A 22,462-nucleotide genomic window follows, 5' to 3' on the forward strand; every position below is an offset into this window, starting at 1 on the left:
ACTGAATACGATATGCCTTGTGAATATAATACAATGTCAGGCATACAGTAAGCATTTAATGTTTGCTATTATGTTAGCTATTTTTTTATTTTCTTTTTCTAACAGCCTTAAACAAATCTATGTACAACTGTGCTGCTTTCCTACAGATCAGCTGAGATAGATGATTTCTTCCACCCAAATTTAGACACTGTATTTTTCCTTCCGGAGAAACTGAGGAATTTCTCATCCAGGATTTTGGCTGATAATATTATGTTTCTGGAATACCTCTGGGAATGCTCCCTTGAAGAGGAAGCTGTTTAGCATGAAAGACAAGAGTGTGAACCAGCACTGACTGTACTGGATTAAACGTTAGTGCTCCTGATGATGACCTTGGATAAACCATTTCATTTCCCCATGCCTTAACTTTTCACATCTCTAAAATATGATTTCCCATCCTATCTCAGGAGCTGGAAGATGCAGGTAAAAAATAGCTCGTGATTTATTATGAGCTGTAAAAACTAGAAACTATAGTATTGTTCAATGTATTAGGTGCTACCAGATAAATCTTTTAACAACTTCACATTGAAATTATAGGCAGGATTCATTTAGGGGAAGATAATTGGATTATAGGGTTAGCATGTTTGACAATAAATTTTAGACACTGGTATCTTAGTAGTAGTCATGATGGTCCCATAGTCAAAGTTTATTTTTGCACAGTAATTACTGTTAAAAGTATTCCTGACTTTTGAGAAATAAAGTTTTGGGGTGTAAATTCCTCCTGTCTGGATATATACCTATGTGTTCAAATAGATTACATACACCCAAGATTTTTTTCTTTTAATGAAAAGTGAAATCAGTTGAGGTGACTAAGCTCTGCACATTTGGTAAGGAGGATTTTGTCAGGTGTCCTCATCAAGTCCAAGGACCTGTTTGCAGGTCCAGCAAAGGCAACAGCAGCAGCAACACACCCTGACATCTTGACTGAAATCACTGCCAGAGCTGCCACCAAGGTGGCTGAGCAGGCGAATGACGTTTTCACTGTTGATCCTCCCAGTCTCCGTCTAGTCCCAGCCTTGTCGCCCACTCCCTGGAATCTGCATATGCGGACAATAAAAGAAAGCACTGGTGGGAAGGAACAGTATCCTGCACACCGCCCTTAATGCACCTCTCCGAGTTAAATGAGGTCAGTTATGCATTTACAGCTTTAGCCTCTTGCTAATGCTCCCTACCCAGAAGAGAAATTTCTCTTTCTCTTCTTTCTCTTCTCCCCTCGCCCCCCACAAACATACACACAGGCACACGCATATATACTGCACAGACACACTTGGGAAAACACCCACACATAGAAAATCATATTCCTCATCATTTCCATAAACACACACTCTTACCCTTCACTATAGCGCCCATGTACACACACACACACACACACACACACACACACTCCGTGGGAGAATCACAGACTCACACAAAATGCCACGTACCCGGAGAGCTCAGAATCCTTCCTATGCTTGCAGATTGAACCCACACACCTCGCACGCCTATTGACGCTCGCAGTGTGCCCACTTCCCAGAGTAAAACTCCCTCCAGATGCAATAGGCTTGCTCTTGTGAGTTGGCAGCTCCACATCATCGAGCCCAGGGACAAAAGCTGGCCAGGGTTCTCGTGTGGTGCACGGGACAGGAGCCATCATTTATGGGCAATGTGGAAAGCTGCAAACTCAAATTGGGCAGTCCTCTTAACCAAGCCCTATAGAAAGAAACTAATCCCCCTGATAGCCTTCGGCATGCAAATGGAGACAGAAGCTTTTGCAATCTATTGCAGAACCATTGCTGCAGTCCTCCCCCTCCTGAGATGGTATCAGATTCCCGAAAAGGTCAGATCTCCAAAAAGGTGCCTAGTCTAAGGAACATGTGGGTTATAAGACCTGGGCCAGGACCAACCAAAAAAAGATTAGAAAATTGACATACAAGAGCAAAACACGCTGGTCTCCGGACAAAGCTCCCCCACACCTTGGGATGAGGGAAATTGGGTACCTTTTAGATGTGAAAGAGAAGCGGGAGGCTTAGCGAGGGCCAGTAGATGGCGCAAGAACTCTTCCTCTGTACAATGTTAACCCTTGAGTGGTGTGTTGGCGCGGCCAGGTCCAAACGTATAGATACATAGGTTTTCCGTTTTGAAAGAATCCTCCCATTTACATATTTGGGACCGATTCAGAATTAAGACAAATGGGTCTGTTCCAGATAACTACCACAGATAAAGCAGTTTAACTGCAGCACACATCAGCTGAAAATGGGGTAGGGAGGATGAAAGGGCGAACTCTTTGAGGAGATGACTGACTCCCTCCCCACCTCTCACCTCCGCCCTGGTCAAGGATGAAATCGGTTTGCCTAATGATCAAAAAACCCGGTTGTGGGTTTACATCTAGGCACTTGAATATGTAAATGCGTGTGTACAAATAAATTCTTCTCTGTGATCTCCCTTTTTCAATTAAATCACAGGATGATAAATGTGAGACGCCTGCCTGAAATATACTGCAACTACAGTAGTAACACATGTCCCGTTATAACGACATGGCCATCGATGGAGCCCGATTCATTTATCATCACGGTTTCCCTAAAAGCAATACAGATTCTCCGATTAAAATATTCCTTTAACATGCTTCTATATTCACAGGCTGCAATGGAGAACTCAGTAACAATATTTCTTGGGCTGTTTTACAGGCAGAATTGATCTATTCGGGGAAAAAAAATCAAACCCCTTAATTTCAAATATTGTGGGGAGTTTGTCAAAGAGACGAGCTGGCCTTTAAGAGGCTCACTGGTGGTTTCTGGTGGTTGCTATAACGAGCTAGAATTGAGGCAGATTTCGGTGGAGGGGTAAAAACGCACAAGAAAAGACAGAATCCAGAGTAGCAGAGACTTTGTGCCCCCGTTGGAGAGAGATGGTTGAGTCCTCGTCAAGGTTGCTGTGGTATCCCAGAAACACCATTCACTTCGAGCTGTGACCGCGCACCAATAACAGCAGCAACTCCGCTGCGCCGGGTTGAGGAGCAGGAATTAGGAGCTCGCGAATAACATGAAAGGGATCCGCAAAGGGGAAAGCCGAGCGAAGGAATCCAAACCCCGGGAGCCTGACACGAGAAAATGCGCTAAATGTGGCCGCCTAGACTTCATTCTGATGAAGAAAATGGGGAGTCAAAGTGGATTTACGTTTTGGAACCTCGTCTTTTTATTGACGGTGTCTTGTGTGAAAGGTAGGTTTGCTTTCGGGGGTCTCCTCTGCTTTGGATGGAGGTGAGCTGACTTGTCGCCGGAGAGGGGTAGCTTCTTTGAAATTTGCACAGATAAAAATAATCACGATAATACAGAAGAAGGAGTTGATTCACAGCTCTTTTTTCCCCCTCAGATAGGAAATGCATTTTGCTTGCCAGATTTGGCGTTCAATGCAGTGATTGAGCTTGTGCTCAATAAATATTCTTGCAGTATGCTCAAACGAATACGTGAGTTGGTTCGTATACCCTCTAACTAGTGGATATCCAGGCAGAATTCCTCTGCAAAGACTTTTCTTGGTGGTGAAGATTACCTTGATTTCTAGTCAAACCAGTGGTGTTTGATGCTTTGGCTGGAATATTTATATTAAAGAGTCTCGTGTAAATGCTTTTTAACCCTTTCAGGTAGGAAAGTTACCGACATGTTAGGAATGTGCTGATTTTAAATGCATTAGGGCACAGGGGTCTTTCACGCATCCCTCACACCAACATGAAGGTGTGCGTGCATATGTGAATTATTTCTACGTGAGCTCTTTTGCATTGATAAATGATAGAGGAGCTTCCATAGGTCCTGTGGTAGAGGTTTCGCTTAAAATGGGGCTTTTAAACGGTCTGAGACGCCACGAAGTGTTAACGAGCTACCTTTGGGGATGAATGAAAGGTAGGAGGAAAGTCATTAGCTGACGACCAAAAAGAAAATCCCCAGCAAGTCTCAGCGTTCAGACAGGTAGAGTGAGTGTCACATGCACAGACAAGGGGAGGGAGTGGGTAGGATGTAAAATTTATTCCTAAGCAGGAAGGCAAGGGACAGTCAGGATCATTGGAAGGAGAGCTGTCCTCCGGGAGAAAATAGATCCCCAGCTCTGTTCTAAAACTTCTCCTGCACCCTGCTGCCCATTAATTGCTGCAAAAAATACTCAGGCGGTGTTTATGACTCATGCCGTCATGGCAGCTCACATAGGCGCGAGGGATGTCGTTTTTAGTGAAGCTAGTTTCAAATCCTGGGTGTCTGTGTGTCGGGGGTGGGTGGTGGGAGGGAGGGGGGCTGTTTTGGCCCAGGCGCGCCACCGCTGTCAACACAAACTGGACGCTTCTTCCTTTGTAAAGGAGTGCCTCTCTGAACCGCAATCGGGCCGCGTCTCTATGAAACAGTTTATTGTACAGCTTGCAGCTGGCTGTCCCCCCACAGAAGGCAGTCCATTTGCATTCAGTGGAAATGATAATTCATGTTTTGGGTGGAGGGAGCTGGAAGGGTTACCTCTCCCTCTGTTAGGACCAAGGATGGGTGGCATGTCTCGAATTTTAATTTACATCCTTGAATGCCAAGAAGTTGTCCCTGGTCTCTGTGGCAGCAACTGCCTTGTAATCCCAAGCTGCTCCTCAAAGCTTGACACCCCGCCCCCCCGCCAGCCTCAGCGCTGCTCTAAGCCAGAACGCTTGTCCTCAGCGGCGTAACTACACTGCCTAGCGCACAAAAGGCGTCTCGGGCTGCTTACAAGGGGTTTTCGTCGCCGGCTCGACGTGTGAGGAGCCTCGCATTTATGCTTAGTTCGCCTGCCACTGGGACTCGGTGGTTGATGGATGGCCTGGGGCTGCCAGCTAGACGCGCGCTCCGCGTGACGGAGGCGCAAGGAGCCAGCAACAGTTCCTGGCAGGAAAAATGTTGAGGTGGCTCCTGCTAGAAGATGACCGGGGGCTAAGTGCGAGTTTTCATGTGATACCTGTTGAGTCAAAACACATTCGAGGGGCAGATGGGGAGAGGGAGTCTCCGAAGCTGGGCGAGCACGCCAGGCTGACAAACACGGAGCCGCGCTGCCTGCAATTACAGCCGGGCTGCCCGTACCTACCGTATATTCTAGATAAGACGCGCCGATAGAAACGAACAGCGCGTTCGTTTGCTTTAAATGGCACTGGAAATGAGACCCCTCTCCTCTACTCACAGCTCCCGTAATTTGGACTGAGATAATCGGCCCACTGAATATATTCCAGTTTCGGGGACATTGGGAAGAAGGAGTATTTCACACTCTGCTTTGATCCCGTCCAAAATCATTTTTCTACGGACCATTAAAAATTTTTTCTAATGGTAATAAGATCCTTCATTGTCACTTACCTGCCACTTGAAGGGCATCTCCTATATTTTACAACGTGGAACACTGTCCTCAAATTCTGAGACACAAACTTACAGAGGCTGTATGCTTTAGACTTGCTCCCGGTCGCCCAGTGGTGCCAATTTTTACAGTTGTTTCTTCTCCTTCTTCCCCTTCTCCTTAATTTTACCTCAGTCTCAAGGCTTTTCCTAAAACCAAGATTGCAGCAATGGCTTAAATGTTCTTTCCCCCAATGTCTACGACTGCTTTTGTCTTCCACGCTGTTTTTCTTCTGGTCTCCCAGGCCCACGGGGAAGCTCAGGATGGGGAATCCTTCTAAGAGCTTTGCAGGTCCTAATCTAGGCTAGTGCTAGGGTTCAGGAAGTCCGAGGCGCAGGCGCGTGCTTTTCCAGGTGAACAGCTCCTGCCAGGAGAATTCCACTTTCTGTCCACACTTTTCATCCCTCCACTATCTCACCTCTGCCTGCCACAGCAATGACAAAGAGGCTCAGTGGGAGAAAACGCCTCAGAGTAGAAGACAAAGTGGCCTTCAGTAGTAGGCCTGAATCGCTCGAGTGGGGTTGAAGAGAGAGGCAACCCTTTCTGGGCATTCTGTCTCCTGTCGCCATCTGAAATAAAAGGCCACGGAGGGCACCAAATTGGGCTGTGGGGCGGGTCGGGGTCGGCTTGGACTTGATGCATGCCTATTTCAGGCTGAAACACACACACACACACACACACACACACACACACACACACAGAGGAAAGCAAAGGTTTCTGAAATGCAGCCTGCAGCTGCAACGTGTCTGTTTTAGGTTTCAATCACATAGAAACTGTGAATCTCCAAGTCGTGCTTAAACGTCCCGCCCACGTAAACAGACACCCGCGGGGTGCTTCCCCACGCTCCTTCTAGGGAGATCCTGGGGGAGCACACACATCTTGCAGGAAAGGTACAGAAGGCACTAACCTCGGTGGACAGCAGGTGAGAGCTAGTGGGCCGCGTCCCCACCGTGTACTAGAGCGTGATTTCAGGGCTTCTCTCTGGACCCCAGACTTCGAGAAGGATCCACGTTTCCGCGTGCTCTGGGACTCCAAGGAGATATTACTCCCGCCACAGAGCTCTTCTGGAAGAGCGGAGCTCGCACCTTCTCCCGCAGTTAATTAGTACTGGAAAGGGTCGCAGTGTCCACGCAGGGGGAGAGCTGCCAGCAGCGCTCATTAGCACCTTTTGCCCACCCCAGTGTGACCGCGCCGGAGGTTTCAGCCCCGCGCTTGTGCTGGGGGCTGATAACCCTCACTCCCCTGACCTCAGGGCGACAGTCTGCCCTGTCAGTAACGTTAGGAAAATTTCTGTCGTGTCTTGAGGGACCTTTTGAGAGGTGGGTGTGTTGGGTTAATGTCTTTACAAACCAGTAACAACAGCAAACAAAAAGCCACCCACTGCCAAGGCCACCATCAAAACCCTCCCTTGAGGTTAACAGGACTGAGTCAGCTGCTTAGAGGTAACCTTCACGTTTGGGTCAGGGGTCCCTGTCCTGCTGCGGTATGGACAGGAATCCCTCCCTTCCATCTGTTTCCTCCGGGAATACTTTATTTGCTTCTAGAAGGCCAGACTACCTGAAATATTCATGGACTACCTGAGGTTGAAACTGGATGCCTGACTTGGTCTTTGGCGAGATTGTGAGGGTGTGTGTGTGTGTGTGTGTGTGTGTGTGTGTGTGTGGCTGGGAGGAGGAGGTACACATGGATCAACACGGAGGAGCCTTCGGGAGGCCTCGAGGGTGGGTGTGGGTGTGTGTCCGAGGCGGAAACGGACGGCGGGTAACAAACAGTATGTTTCTGTTCCCGGAGTCGGTGGTGCTGCAACCACTGCTGCCGCGCGATCCGGTGCAGGCGCCGAGAAAGCTCCCTTTCCCCATGCTGACCTCAGCGCTGCCCTCACTGAAACAACTCCTCTAACAGGCTCTCCGGGAGTTCGAAAAACTCACTGGGGAATGAGTCATGGAGACTGATGCTCCTCTACCGTCCCCTTCATCCCCAGCCCTCCTCTGCCTCTGGGAGGAAAGCAAGCAGGGGGCAGTCCCAAGTTTGGAGAGCCACAAGGGCTTCGTTGGACCCTAGGGGAAAGGGCAGAAGAAATGAAAGAGTACAGGGTCAACCCGGTTGCCACGTGGTCCTCTCCCAGACCTGCTGGAGAGGCCAGCTGAGGGCTGAAAGCGGGACAGGCACGGGGACTGTAGCGCAGTGCAGAAAAAAACATGAAGCAGGACGACCAAAGAAAGAAAGATAGACTCAGGCAGCAGGCGGATTCCCTTCTCGTTGAACACGGCGCCTTTGGGGAGCCTTTGCACCACCGAGTTGGTAAGCCAACCCAATTTACCGCCCTCAAAAGGCTTGAATAGCTCTGAGCTGAACTTCCCCTGGACAGTTACCCTGTTGAAATCGTTTGGAAATGTCGCTGTGCAGCATCAAATTTCCCAAATCTTTTGGTGTTGAGGGTTTTGGGGAGGATGTGAGGGCTGCATCAAGTCCACGTAGGAAGAGTGAGTGTGTGAGCAGAAATAATTAAGGAGCAGGTTTCAGGTTTTGAAAACCTGATGCCAGAGCCTTCGAGATCCTTCAAGGAGAAAAGGGGTAGAATTACTCCATAGATTAAGTACTCCAGGGGCATAGATTTAGTTGTGGTAGTTGTTATTACTGTTCACGATATTAATTAGCATTACTATTTATGCGCTAGCTGAATAGATTTGGGGAGCACATGCCTTTTCCCTGAACACACAGTTTGGTGTCTACAGAAACAGTGAAATATTAAAATAAAGCAGTAGCAAATGGCATCCGTACAGGGCTCTAAATATAGTAAAACTTTATCAAAAGTGAGATCTGATAAAACAAAAATTAAGAAAGGTAGCAATTAATAATGCCCTTGTATGCATATAGAAAAAAAAAAAACACCTCAAATGCTAAAATACTTGTCTAATCTCAAATACAAATAAGCAAAAGCAACTAAACTTAAGTTCCCTAAGGCTCCAAATATACTTCTCCTTGTGTCCCAAGAGTTTTACTTTCTTCTACTTAATATCAGGGTTTCCAGAAAGGGCTTCAGGATATTAAACACTTTCAATGTTTTGTCCAGTTTGAGAAATAACTTTGAAGCACCAAGCAACATGTCTGGTGAGGAACTTGTTACTTCAGGTAACATGACCATTTGACAAAATATGCCATCTTGTACTTTGAATTACAGTGCCGGAGAGATTAAAAGTAAAATGTCTGCTAACGAAAAGATTAGGGAAAAACGCCTGAGATGCCAATAAAACTTAAGGCCATTTTATTTTATCTATATATATATTAAAACATAGCTTCTCTTTCTGTCTCTTTTTTCCATTCCCCTTACTCATAATTCAAAGGAGTGTGTAGTTTATAGATACAGTGACAGATCTAATTTGGATTTTGGATGAGGTCTGGTAAGGATGATAGAACAGATACTGTCATTACCAATTCATCTTTTCTTTCTCAAAGTGAGCAGGTGGGGTGATTCATGGTACTTTCCAGGGAGATCAATCTCCACATCTACAAGAATTTCTCTGAATTAGACCCCTTGTAAGGCTCTCATTCTCATCCGGAATATTACTTTTACAGGAATGTCACTGAGAAAATTCAATTTGTTGAATACCTTCCAGTATTCATGGTCTCAGTGCTGGTGATCATCTTTCTTTTTCTCAAGCCTCCAATCTTACAGCTATCAAATGCATTTCATGCCATCACACCTTTTGCTATGCTATTGCTTGGTGTTAGTTGAGGATTCTTAAGGATTAATACTTTTTATATAATCACAGCCTGTCGCCCTGCAACCCAATTTGAAATCTCTAAAAAGTCAAAATTTATAAGATTAGTATATGCATCATATACCTTGTACCTGGTTCACAAGTATATCTGTGGTAATCAGATGCCATTAGATAACACAATATCATTCTATTTGCTCATAAATGTTTGCACTGCAGTGATTTCAAAGTGTTCCTAAACAAGTAGCATCAGCATCCTTTGGAAACTTGTTAGAAAGATGAATTCTCAGGTCCCTACCCCAGGCCTATTGAAACAGATGCCCTGGTAGTTGGCACTGACATACGTGTTTTTAACAAGTCATCCAGGTAATTCTGATGTGATCTAAAATTTGAGAAGCACTACAGTAAAGTAGAAAGAGCAAGGGCTCTGGAGCCACCAAGACCTGAAGACAAATAATGATTCTGCCAGCAACTATCTTTGTACTAGCCGCTCAGTTTTCCTAAGCTTCAGTTTCATTATCTATTAAAAAGGAAATTAGAAAATCAGCAGGAAGATTATATATGTAACATATATAGTAGCTGACACTAGTAGCTATCATCAGTATTATTAAAATACACTTCCATGCACAAAGCCAGTATGAACTCCCACACACTTCATCCCTAACACCACCAGCCCTAACTTGTCCACAGCAGTAAATAAAAAATGTAGCATCTTCTCACTATTATTTCACTTTGGCTAAGTTCCTAGGCTACTATACATTGGAGAAACACTCTTGAAATTTCTTCTTATCACCTTTACACAGTTACTTTGGGTGCTGGCTCTATGAATCAGGGGCAGACCCATAGCTTAAATATGTTACTCCTACTCCCGGGCTAATTTTATCCATTGCATACCAATACTGATTTATGTTAATATTGATTGATTAACGTACTTACATGAATTTGTTAATTCATCTTGTCACAAATCCATGGTATTTACAGGGCTGGAAGAATTCTTACATACCAGCTGGTTCACCGCTCATACTTTATACAGTAAAATGCACATGCCTAGAAAGGATAAGAGATTTTTTTACTAGGTTACAAAGATAATTAGCTCCAGAACTGACACTAGATCATTGGGTCTTCAAGTTCCTGTTCAACTCTCTTTCTACTGTACCTTATCAATTTTACTACAGAGTTTTCTCAGATGGCATCAATGAAGATAATCACAAAAGTTAATATCTGAGTACCATATACCAATTAGTACCATGTAAAAATATTAGTGACTATATGTTTTGTGGTATTTTTTTTAATGTTAACTACCCATTTGGTAAAAGACAAAAAAACAAACAAACAATTGTGGAATGAAAATATTTTCTAAGACTATTATAATATGCACATCAAATAAATAACTAATCATACATTCAATAAAGTCTATTTTTGACATTACAAACCTATAAAAATAAAATCAGTGTACTGAGTTTTTTAATGTCTCATAAAGAACTTAGAGGGCTATTACTTAATCAAATTCTTATTTATTTCTTCTCATAATCTGGGCACAGTTTATTTAAAGACTTTTAAATCCAGAAAATCTGTTCCTAATTTATTTTATTCATGTTTTTAATATATTCACATTATATTAACATGAGATTTATGCATTCTCTCTCATCTGCATTTACATTTGCACATTTCTCTCACATGATATATAAATGATGGTATCATGCAAAACTCCCATAGAAGTAATAATATATTTTATAAATATTAATAGTGTAAGAACAATCAATAATGTGAAGGGGTTATCTTCAATTTTAGTGACATGTGAAATATTTCTAAAGTCTCTTCAAGATATGGGAGTAAAATTTCCAAAATAATGAATGTTGCTAAATTTGAAGTGTCTAAATGTTCAGAAAGGGATTGAAATACATAGAAAGTAATGAGTGATTCTCTTAAAAGCTGAGTTTGTAACATTCAAGATTATAAAGTCCTTCTTCCTTCCTTTGCTTTATGTTAGCAAATTTTAAAGGAATATTTATGATTACACAATTTAAAGTAACGGCAAGGGTTTTTTTAACTATGACAACTTCAAAAATAAGGTTGCATACCATTTTGAAAGGAAATTTATAAAGGGAAAGAGACTCACAGAAGAGGGTTTATTCAATTTTAACTGAAAAATAAAACCCAACTATGCTATAGTTTTCCCTTATACAAGTTCATCAGGTTGACTCCAGAATACTCAGAGGTGCTTCATATATAGAGAGGATATAAGACATTATTATGTTTGGGGAAATGGTACCAAAATAGGCATGTGTATTTACTGCATAAAATATGAGCAGCAGGAAACTCTGTGCTAAGCCCTTTATATAGAGTGTGTCATCCACATCTCAAACAGTGGTTCTCTCTCTCATTTTCCTGTTTTGAATCCTAACAAGCATCTTGTGAGATAGCTGTTATATCCTATGTACAGATTATCATCTCCATTTATAAATCATCCACATTAAAAAAAAAAAAAAAAAAAAAAAAAAAAATAAATAAATCATCCACATTTCCTGGGGCCAGAGAGGTACAATGACTTTCCAGGATCATTGGTTAGCTAGTGGTTGAATGAAATCTGAAATGATAACAGATTTTTAGGTTCATAGGCTCATTAAAAGTTAAAACTAAAAATGACCAAGTTACTAATTAAACCTCTTCACTTTTAGGAGAAAAACTGAAATCTTGAGATTTTAATTTAAAAGAAAGCCTAAAATTAATATCCATGTTATATATATATATATATATCACATATTATATATATATACATCATGTTTTATATATATATATATATATATATATATATATCACAGTTACAGTAATACATAACTTCTGTTTTGTAATTTTCAACATCTTTTACTTAACTTGCCTAACTTTGTTCTCTAAATTATTCTGTAAGATGGATATGAAAGCTATTTTCCAGTTTTATAAGCAACAGTAAGTGAAGTAAATGCACAATAATACAAAGTTAAATATGTCAATATAAGATATAAAACTATTTAGTGCATTAAGGACAAAAAAGAAAAAAACAAATCAAAACATATAACCCTTAAATTTTAACCCAGTGCTCCTGAGTAAAATTTAAAAATTTATGAATGTAGATGACCTATGGACTTCACATATAAAATAATATGTGGGCATAAAACTATTTACTAGTTGTATCATAAGCTATGGCAAATAAATTTATTCCATTTGGTACCTACTCTTCCATTCAGTTCTATAGAGTTTTAACGATGGGAAAACTCTTATCACTTATTTGTCTAGTGTCTAATAGGGAATGTGCATTAGATTTATTTGTGGGTTCAAGGGAAAGCGCTTTATAAAAAAACATTCATACCCAAGCTTCAGCCACTTGCTCTACTTCTTCCCATAATTGCATCCTAGTTAAAAGCACAGGTATAGGTGTACATCTTCACATACAGAGGAGACAGTTCAGAGAAGTGAAGAGACTTGCCAAACAAGGGAGTGCAAAATAGTCTTTCAATTCTCTGTCCAGTACATTATTTTTTACTGGGTACTGCCTTATGAGCTTTTTTATTTAGTCCTAACTGGTTTATGGCAGTAAAGCACCTTGAGAGGAGAGACAACTGTGCCTGTGCCCAAATCCTGACCAGGTTCAAAACAATACTTCCTGAAGCGATTGTGTCAAGAGACACAGATACATGAGGGTAATGATATTGGTAAATGAGAAACTTAACAAGCAATCTAAAAATTAACTAAAAATTAAATGGGGGCATTGAAATATACATCATTGTCTAAAAAAGAAAAAATACACATATTAAATTGTACTTAAGCACTCAAAATTAGCATCACATTTTCCTTTGAAGGTGATAAAATGTATTTTCATACGCAACAAAAGTACTGTTGTACCTAAGTCCTTTCTGAACTTTAGACTGTCTCAATATAAATATGTACTTACCTTTTTTCTACTTACATTATTAAAACTTTGTGGGTATATTTTTAGAGATGTCATTTTAACCTATATTTTAAATGTTAAAGCTTGGATATCCTAACAATGCCCTCAGATGTATTATTCATAGAATATATGTATTACATTGGACACTGTTAGGGAACATCGTTATTTTGAATAGTTTTGCATCTTACAACAGTTAGGTATAGATTTCTCCAAGGTTGCCAAAATTTAGGGATAAATTTCAACTGCAATCTGTCTCCAAGTCTATTTCCTACAATTATACATTCCAGAATTTTATTTAATGTTGCAAATTGACTGTCAGCCCAGTTCTCCATTTTAAAATTGATCCAATTGTAATAATTCACTTTAGCCTATTGAAATTTTAAATCATAAACTGACTTGACGTTTTGTTTGCATGATTTTGGTGAAGGGAAGGGGAAACAGATTGATAATTAAAATGCGTTTTTCTCAGCTTGTTCACATTCCCATTAGCCTCTTGTTTATTCATTCACAGCTACTTAATAAAATTATCAGCTGTGTTTCATTGTTTGATATTATTGTAATTTCTCAAATATCTATTTTTTGTGTTTTTGTTCACACTCTGAGGGTTGTCTGATTTGAAAGAAATATGAAGAAAAAATGTTGTTGCTTTTTTAACATCTTTATTGGAGTATAATTGCTTTACAATGGTGTGTTAGTTTCTGCTTTATAACAAGTGAATCAGCTATACATATACATATATCCCCATATCTCCTCCCTCTTGCACCTCCTTCCCTCCCACCCTCCCTATCCCACCCCTCTAGGTGGTCACAAAGCGCTGAGCTGATCTCCCTGTGCTATGCAGCTGCTTCCCACTAGCTATCTATTTTACATTTGGTAGTGTATATATGTCTATGCCACTCTCTCACTTTGTCCCAACTTACCCTTCCCCCTCCCCATGTCCTCGAGTCCATTCTTTAGTAGGTCTGCGTCTTTATTCTCGTCTTGCCCCTAGGTTCTTCATGACCACTTTTTTTTTTTTTTTTTTTTTTTAGATTCCATGTATATACAAAATTGAGTTATTTGTAGTGAGGTGGATGGACCTAGAGTTTGTCATACAGAGTGAAGTAAGTCAGAAAGAGAAAAACAAATACCATATGCTAACACATATATATGGAATCTAAAAAGAAAAAATGTTTTTAATTTCATTTTCTCTTAGAATACCATATAATGGTACCTGGGGTTTATCAACTGAGTCAATGAAAAATATAATTTTAAGCTGATTTTATTATGAGTATTTTAATATAGAGAAATGAAAATGGGTCTATTTCATTGTTATTCTATTAAAGCACAATAAGATACTGTTAAAAGACTTTAACTTCAGATAATTTGTAATTTTTAGGAATGGTTCTGTTTCAATGTTTAAACTATATTTTTATATACAGATATGACTTTTCTGATTCTGTTAGTGGAGGTGTAATTTGAATTTCCCTCAAATGTTGGTAATGAATTTATGCCGATCTATCTGTATGTTCTAATATTGAGCTCTGTGTTGCTAAAAGCTGCATTTGCGAGATAACAGATCAAAGTTAGGAGAACAGGCAGAATAAACACAACTGAATCTCCTGGAGATGAAACACAGTACCTTGAATTTATTGGCTCTGTGCTCTAACTGACTGAACTATGTAGACTAGACAAAATATTTACTCAGTGTTCACATATATGGAGAAACACTAAGTTAAGGGTTTTTGGCTGATGTCTAAATCAAAACAGCTGAACTGATTCAAATGTTTTGTGCTAACAAATTTGCATCCAGGCTGCTAATTTGTGTGCCAACTTCTGGCTTAATAGTGTATAAGATGATAGAGATGATAAACCCTCTTAAATGAAGTTTGCAATAGAAATGCTAACAGGCCCATGACTACCTGCATTGAATTCATGTTCAATGCTCTTTACACGGCTTAAAAAAAAAAATTTCTTCCCTGAATTCTACTAGTACTCGAGCGTTCTTTTACCTGTTAAATCTTTTTAAAGGAGGTCAAACAGAAAGTCTTAAAATCAATTTTCTAGCAAAGTGCTAGGAAATCTTTAATATCTGTGTTAGTCTGTTAGTGTTCATTAATATATTAATAGATGAAAATCAGAAATGACATTTTGAAATTAATTTTTAAATATTACCAATGCGTAAGTCCTTAGGAATCAGCCATTTTTCAATATTTTGAAGCTCACTTTTTACCTGTCATTGCATAGATTATTGCAATCTACCCATCTTAGAAAGAGTACATTCTAATTATGTCATTCTTTCAAAAGTAAAATTCTCAAAGGCCTCAAGAGAAATTGCAAGATGTTAGACATATTAAGTTACATCTTGTGCTAGTTCATGTAAATATTCGTTTCTATCATTTTCTTTTTGTTAAGTCAAGTTTGATTTATTACACCTTTTATTAGAACAGTATTATTTTTAATTGAATATTATTATATTGATACAATTTAAGTTAGAAGTTGTGAAAGATACAGTGGTCAGTAGGTTTTATTTCCACAGAAAGAACCAGTGGCTTATGTATCAGTTCTGAGACTCATCCACACATTCCTTCAACCATCAATCATTTATTGAGGGCCAGTGTTTGTCATGCCCTTGCCTAGACTCTGAAAATATAGAGATGAAAATCTAGTCACTACCCTAAAAGAAGACAGTCTTCATTTTGAAGGAGAGTTTCTGTGACCATAATACCAAAGAAAATTGTGAAATTGTTTAGTTCTTCGATGTGATTCTTTTATCATGAAATATCAATGTAGTTTATTATATCTTTATTTACATATTCTATATATTAAGTTTTTATCCTCTCACAGGTAAGTATTAACATCCTACAGACACTGAAACTTTCCAGTGAAAGTCATCATTCTGTGATCTAATCTAATGTAATTTTCCCTTGCAATTTTCAATTAAAATGTTTATTGACTCCCATCTGTTCAGTGAACTGATATTAACTAGTTTATCCAGTATTAATGAAGATCCCACATGTATTTCTATAACAGCGTTTGTATAGTTATATAATAGTTTGTAATCAGCAAATTGTGCTTCTTACCCATTCTTTTTTACATGTTTGTTTCTGCCTCAGAACTCCTCATTGGCTTCCTAATACTTTTAAATTTAAATTTAAATCTCTACCCCTTCATTTAGTGATTCACATGAAATAAACTTTGAACTAACTTATCAAGGTCAACACATGCAAAGGGTAAAATAAATAACTAAATATAAATATAACTGACTCTGTCATAGTTTTTTATTTCTAATTTTTTCATCTTTATTGGAGACACGTATGTTGGGAAAACAGTGTTTCAGTAAGTAGATTATGTTTTGTTCGCTTTGTTTTGTTTTAATCTGTGATTTAAAGAGCAATAGAAGGATTGATGAATGATTATACTGAAATCCTGGCATTTGACGAAATGCTGGCATTGGATCAATGCCAATTTTGCTACACAGGAGTTAAGTAGAATGATCTATCTTTACAAGGTTAAGACATTCATCAAATTTTATCCCGTATTTTACATTTTCTTTATTCCCCTCACGTTGATTACTTTGATGTTTCACGTTATTTTAATGTTTGTACCAACATCCTACTTCATAATTGCCATCTCCCTATCCCTTTCCACATTCCATAAAACTCACTTCTTTGTGATCTAATGATTTAATGTGTAAGAAACCAGATTTAATATTTATTAATACAACAAATATTAACGAGTTTTTCTAAGCTCTAAAATCTCAACTATTAATGTAAGATAAAACCAAACATGTCCATTGTCTATGTAAATTGCTATATTGTGCTCTCTGATGACTAGCAAAAAAATGAAAAAGTAAATTTAGAAGCTTGAGATGAAAGAGCTTTGGGTAACATGAATTGTTTTACTCAACTTGGTACAACTAAAGGAAGGAATTTCTATGTACACCACAGTAAATTTCCAACACTCTCCACAATACACTCTCCATTTAGCTCCATTTATTGAAATCCCAAACTAATACATGGGAGATAATTTGCAGGATATGCTGACTTGGTTCCATCAACATCTCAAACCCCACATCTAAGACCCTTCCCTTCTTTATCTTAACAAAGAAGAATATGGTCCCTTTACATTTCTCAAAACTATATTATACAAACAAACAAATAAATATGCACTGCCTTTCCATTCATTTGGTTTTTCCTTCTCAAGTTCCAACTCTCTGTTTCTTTCAAACTATTATTGACAATTCACATACTGTATACAGTCTTGTAAAGTAGACTTTGCGTAAAATGCAGTGGAGATGCTCTCAAGCTGGCTTGTTTATTGTTAGCACACAAGAGAATCTCAGAGAAGCCACCTGTAAGATGTACAGCTAGACTTCATGAAAACCATGAAAATGGATACAATTAGATTGGCTCAGCGTTTGGAACAAGTGATCTTTGCCTATGCAGCAAGTTCTGAGAAGGGTGTTTTGATCAAAGAAACAACACTGTCACATACATTTCAAGTATTTCTTAAACCCCAAATGCAGTCAACAAAATTTTGTTGATAGCGAATAAACACAAGTAAAATAAGAAGTATATGCATTTTTATGAATTGTATATTTAAGCACAAATATTCACAACTTATGAATTCTGCCTCCTATGTTGTTATTTCAATTTTTAATATAGTATTTTTCTCTAAAGTACATGTAAAAACACTTCCCTCAGTCAGATATGTTATGATTTTTTCTGATTCTTCATTTCTTTTCTCATCTTCAGGACACAAAAAAGAAACGTTTTCATTGTCCACTGCTATGGACCGTGAGTGTCTCTCATGCAAGCACCTCAACCTTGAGTGATAGATAGATTTAGCTCCTTTCTAAATCTAAGGAAGCAATTTAGAAAGGAAAGTAGCTAGCAAGTGGAGAAAACTGAGTTCAATCCAGGCCTTCCTAACTCAAAACCCTTGTTCTTTTCATCACACCAAACAGGATTTTATCAACTTTGAGGGGAAAAAATAATCCAGAGATTGAGATGAATTTTGAGTTCTTTCCAAAGTTTAAGGTTTCTTTTTTGGAGTGAGTATTTCTGAACACAGAGAAATTTATTTTATATGCTGCAAGATGAAAGGAAGGCAACAGAAACAGAGGAAGTCAGGGGTAACAATTCAGAAAGGTCAGACTCGTTATGTCACAGGAGGGACAGGCCGCATGTTAGTGTTTGGACATGCTTTGTTGAATCCTTTATTAAGTTATAGTTTGCTGTTAGAATGAAAAAAAGTGTATATATATATATATATATATGGGAAATGCTTTGGTGCTATGACATTATAGCTAGGAATTATGTTTAATGCTGCCTGAAACTGTACTTTTTTTCCTTTCTACAAATTAAAATAGATAGTGTGTGTATAAGGTCTCATTTCATATTTATTTATAGTCTTTATATTTAATAGCCCAGACTTCTTGGATGACTCTGTGAATTTATTTCTTAGAAGTATAAAAGAAATGAAACATGTTTCCTTAACTCATGACTCTTATTAAGTAAAAAGGAGTCTGTCAAAAATCTTAAATCACCCAGCATGGGATCTCCATGCCTTAATAAGTACCTTATAAACAGAGTAGGCACTCTAAATATTTGGAGGCTTGAATTGGATTACAGTTAATTGAATGCATTCATTTAGCTTAGGTCCAACCTGTACTCAGAAAAATCAATCTATATTGCCCTCATCTTTCATTTGTTTTACATTTCAAATGTTTCTAACGCCATCAATGGTGGCTACTGATATCCATTTGGATATCCAATGTTTCTGGGAAACAAGAGAATTTATAAAAATGCTGTATATTTATTTAGTGTATAAAAGTATGAATCACATTTCCTCCTTTCACTTTTGAACATATAAGCCAGTTGCTTTTACTTGAATGGTTTGTACTGACGTCCCTTAGCTCAAAATATCACTACCTCCGTTAGCACTGCAGTAAGAACCCAGAGTAGTACTGGGCCCTGATAAATTTACTATTGCTATCAAATATAATCGTTCATTGTGAGGCCCCTCCAGCACATATTTTCAAATAATATTCAATACATCAGACAGCAAATTCATTTGGAAACGTTAGGATTATTCTCACTCTCTAATCTGATAGACTCGAACTTGAATTCTAATCCCAGCTAAACACTGGCTATTTGACCTTAAGTGTCATCTTGCCTTTAGGCTCAGTTTCCTCATCTCTTATATTCTCTGTAAGTTTAACATTATCATGATAGCAAATGGATCAGTGTGAGAAAGCACTTTATGAAGCGTACATTGCTACTAATGACTATTGCAACAATAATAACTACTATATTATTTATTTGAAAATATCTAGACACATTTACTTCAATTTATCCAATAACATTACTAAAGAAGATGCATCTCTCAAACATTTAATATGATATTTCAGGTTTTAAATCATCTTTTGTAGGCATTAGGATAGCATGCTATTTAAGATAAGCCTTGAGATAGATGCTCTTTTCTGTAAATCAGCAGGCTCCTTGATAAATGGAGTAATCACACCCTAACCCCAAATAATTGGTTTTGTAAATCAACACTAGCTATATATTGGAATTGCTTAAATGTATATTCCTTGCAATGAAAAAGTTAAAAAATGGTCTTCACACCATTTTAAAGTTTTAATTAAAGAATAAATATTAAACTTTATTGATTATTTTCTTGGATTTATATGTCTAATTATACAATTTTTACATTCTTCTCTGTTAAAACGATGTGGTGTTTTAATCATTTCCCCTGGGTGGTGGCCAGCCTTGCAATCTTGGGATAAACACTGGTTAACCCTAGTCGGCACATCCTTTCACATATCACTGTATTCTGTTTACCAATATTTGGTTCATTTTATCTCTGGATTCATTAATAAACACTTTTTTGTTCTTAGAAATTTGGAGTATGAAAAGCTTATTTCTTAAATTATTTTATTACATACTGTTTGGTTTTTTTTTCTAATCATATTTTGCCTCAGTTTGGGCATTTCATAATACCATTTGTATTCATTTCTGTTAATTATATTCCTCCAAATAATTTGATAATGTTCACCTAAGTCATCATCATATTGTTATTTACATTCCTGATTTTACTTTCTACACCATTTTCTTTTATTTTGGGTTGAAACCATAGATTAAGAATTTTGTAAATATTTTTCCAGGAATAAAAATGTAAATATAAATATTATGCTTTTATCCAATTGTATTCTATTTTTAGTCTTACTACTTCCATTTGTGTTTGCTTTTCTGTCTTCCAAACTTCTAGGAAGAGACATTTCACTGTGTTTCTATTTTTTTTTTATGTCTTACTATGGCATATAAAACCTTTTTTCCAAATACTCCTTTGAGAAAATATATTAATCTCACTATGTCAAAAGATTATTTATTTAATGTTTTATTTATTTATTTTTTATAAATTTATTTATTTATTTTTGGCTGCACTGGGTCTTTGTTGCTGCACGCAGGCTTTCTCTAGTTGCAGCAAGCGGGGGCTACTCTTCCTTGCAGTGTGTGGGCTTCTCTGCAGTGGCTTCTCTTGTTGTGGAGCACGGGCTCTAGGCGCACGGGCTTCAGTAGTTGCAGCACGTGGGCTTAGTAGTTGTGGCTCGCAGGCTCTAGAGTGCAGGCTCAGTAGTTGTGGTTCATGGGCTTAGTTGCTCCGCAGCATATGGGATCTTCCCGGACCAGGGCTCGAACCCGTGTCCCCTGCTTTGGCAGGTGGATTCTTAACCCCTGCACCATGAGGGAAGTCCCTATGTTTTATTTTTTGATTCTGAGTCTCTTATTTAGCCAGTACATATGAGAATTTATTTTACAATTACATATTTTTCATTATTTGTAATTTAAAAATGTATTTTGATTGACATTTGATGTAAAATAAGGCTTTCAACAATTACGTATATCTGTCACTCACTATATAAACAATTCTTTTAAAAAATTTTATGTAAAGCTGAGATCAGTTTTAATACAGCCTAATTTTTGTGTAATTCTTTTTAAGATGTCATTAATTTTTCTACCTTTCATAATACTATAATACTATTTGAGATCTCCAATTTTTACTATATTTTAATTGCTACTTTTTAAATTAGCTTTTAAAGCATTTACTTAGTATGTTATCTGAAATATGAAAATGTAAATTATAACTGTTATGGACTTTTTCTGGACATTTTCACTTCAGTAAGCATTTGTTGAGCTCCTATTTTTTAAGTCTACTTAAGTCTAAGTCTAGAATTGTGGGCTTGAAAGAGTCAGAAAGTGTTGAATAATGGTCTCTCTATGCCAATAAATAATTCATAATTCATTCTAATGGGAAAGAAATGCATGTGAACAAATAGTAATATACATTAATAAACACCATTATAAAGGGAGATCAAAGCACTATCAGAGTTAGAGAACAGATTGATGAACTAGCTTGAGAAAGAAGAGGTAAGTTTCATAGCAGATTGATGATTTAAGCTGTATGCTGGTGTTTTGAAAGCTGGGGGCATGAGAAGGACCCAAGGACTCTAATGTGCACCATCTTTTTTATCTTACCTTCCCTAAATCTGCCCCCATCATCAAGCAGAGCTTTGCATGCAGAGTGGTCCCCTCAACAAATCACCAAATCATGTTCCTAGTAAATATATCTTTTGCCTCCATGAAGTAAAGTTTAGAAATGTATTTCTTTGGCTTTCACTATGAAATATACTGAAATCTGACCACATGACAAGTCTTTATGCTTTCTGTGATTTTACATGTCTAACAGATTTTAGATCATTGTTTACTTTTTAAGATGGGGAGATTCTATTTTACTCCCCTAACAAACCTTATCTTTATCAAGATGGCTCCAAATACCCAGCACACACAGTAGCTATGGTGCTAATGTTATTCTCTATAATTTTCCAATCAGTTGTTCCTGGCTAAATTTCTCCAAGTAACCTTGTCCTCTGTTGGAGAGTTTCAAATACTCTAATCATGATATTCTGACTAAAATTATTGCCATTCTTCTTTGGCCATTGATGCATTTCTGCCTTCTGTTTGATTTCCTGTTATTGTTGTTGAAACAAACAACTCTAAATCTGATAATAACCTGTTGAGGCTGACCATAGGCTCCAGAGGAAACTGCTTCCATATGTGATCATAGACTCCTTAGTGGTTTAGAAGTGTGGGGAGCCTATGGAGGAACCAATAGTTCTGAGTAGAATAGAATTTAATTAGTTTATACTTAACAGTATAATAGATAGAATGTAGTATTCTTCATCTACCATATGTTTGTCATTATAGTTTTTTTGTGTGTGTGTATTTATTTTGCCTTCTCGTTCTATTTATGTTATTCCTGGAGTGGATTTTAAATTCTATTGTTTTAAACAAAACAAGCCCATTGCCTAGTTTAAAATATATCCCCAACATCTTCACCTTGTTGAAATACTCTCTCTCCTCCTCAGATGCATTTCTCT

General features: G+C 38.1%; 1 protein-coding gene across 1 annotated transcript in view; it reads left to right on the forward strand.

Annotated features, from left to right (window-relative positions):
- The first annotated feature begins 3,054 nt into the window (after positions 1–3,054).
- The window catches only part of CSMD3 (CUB and Sushi multiple domains 3), a 1,171,706-nt gene continuing 1,152,298 nt past the window's right edge, over positions 3,055–22,462 (forward strand). The window contains 1 exon segment of the mRNA XM_059902305.1: positions 3,055–3,232. Within this exon segment, the coding sequence (XP_059758288.1) occupies positions 3,055–3,232 (178 nt within the window).

The sequence above is a fragment of the Balaenoptera ricei genome, chromosome 17 (assembly GCF_028023285.1).
Source record: "Balaenoptera ricei isolate mBalRic1 chromosome 17, mBalRic1.hap2, whole genome shotgun sequence".
Taxonomy (NCBI): Eukaryota; Metazoa; Chordata; class Mammalia; order Artiodactyla; family Balaenopteridae; genus Balaenoptera; species Balaenoptera ricei.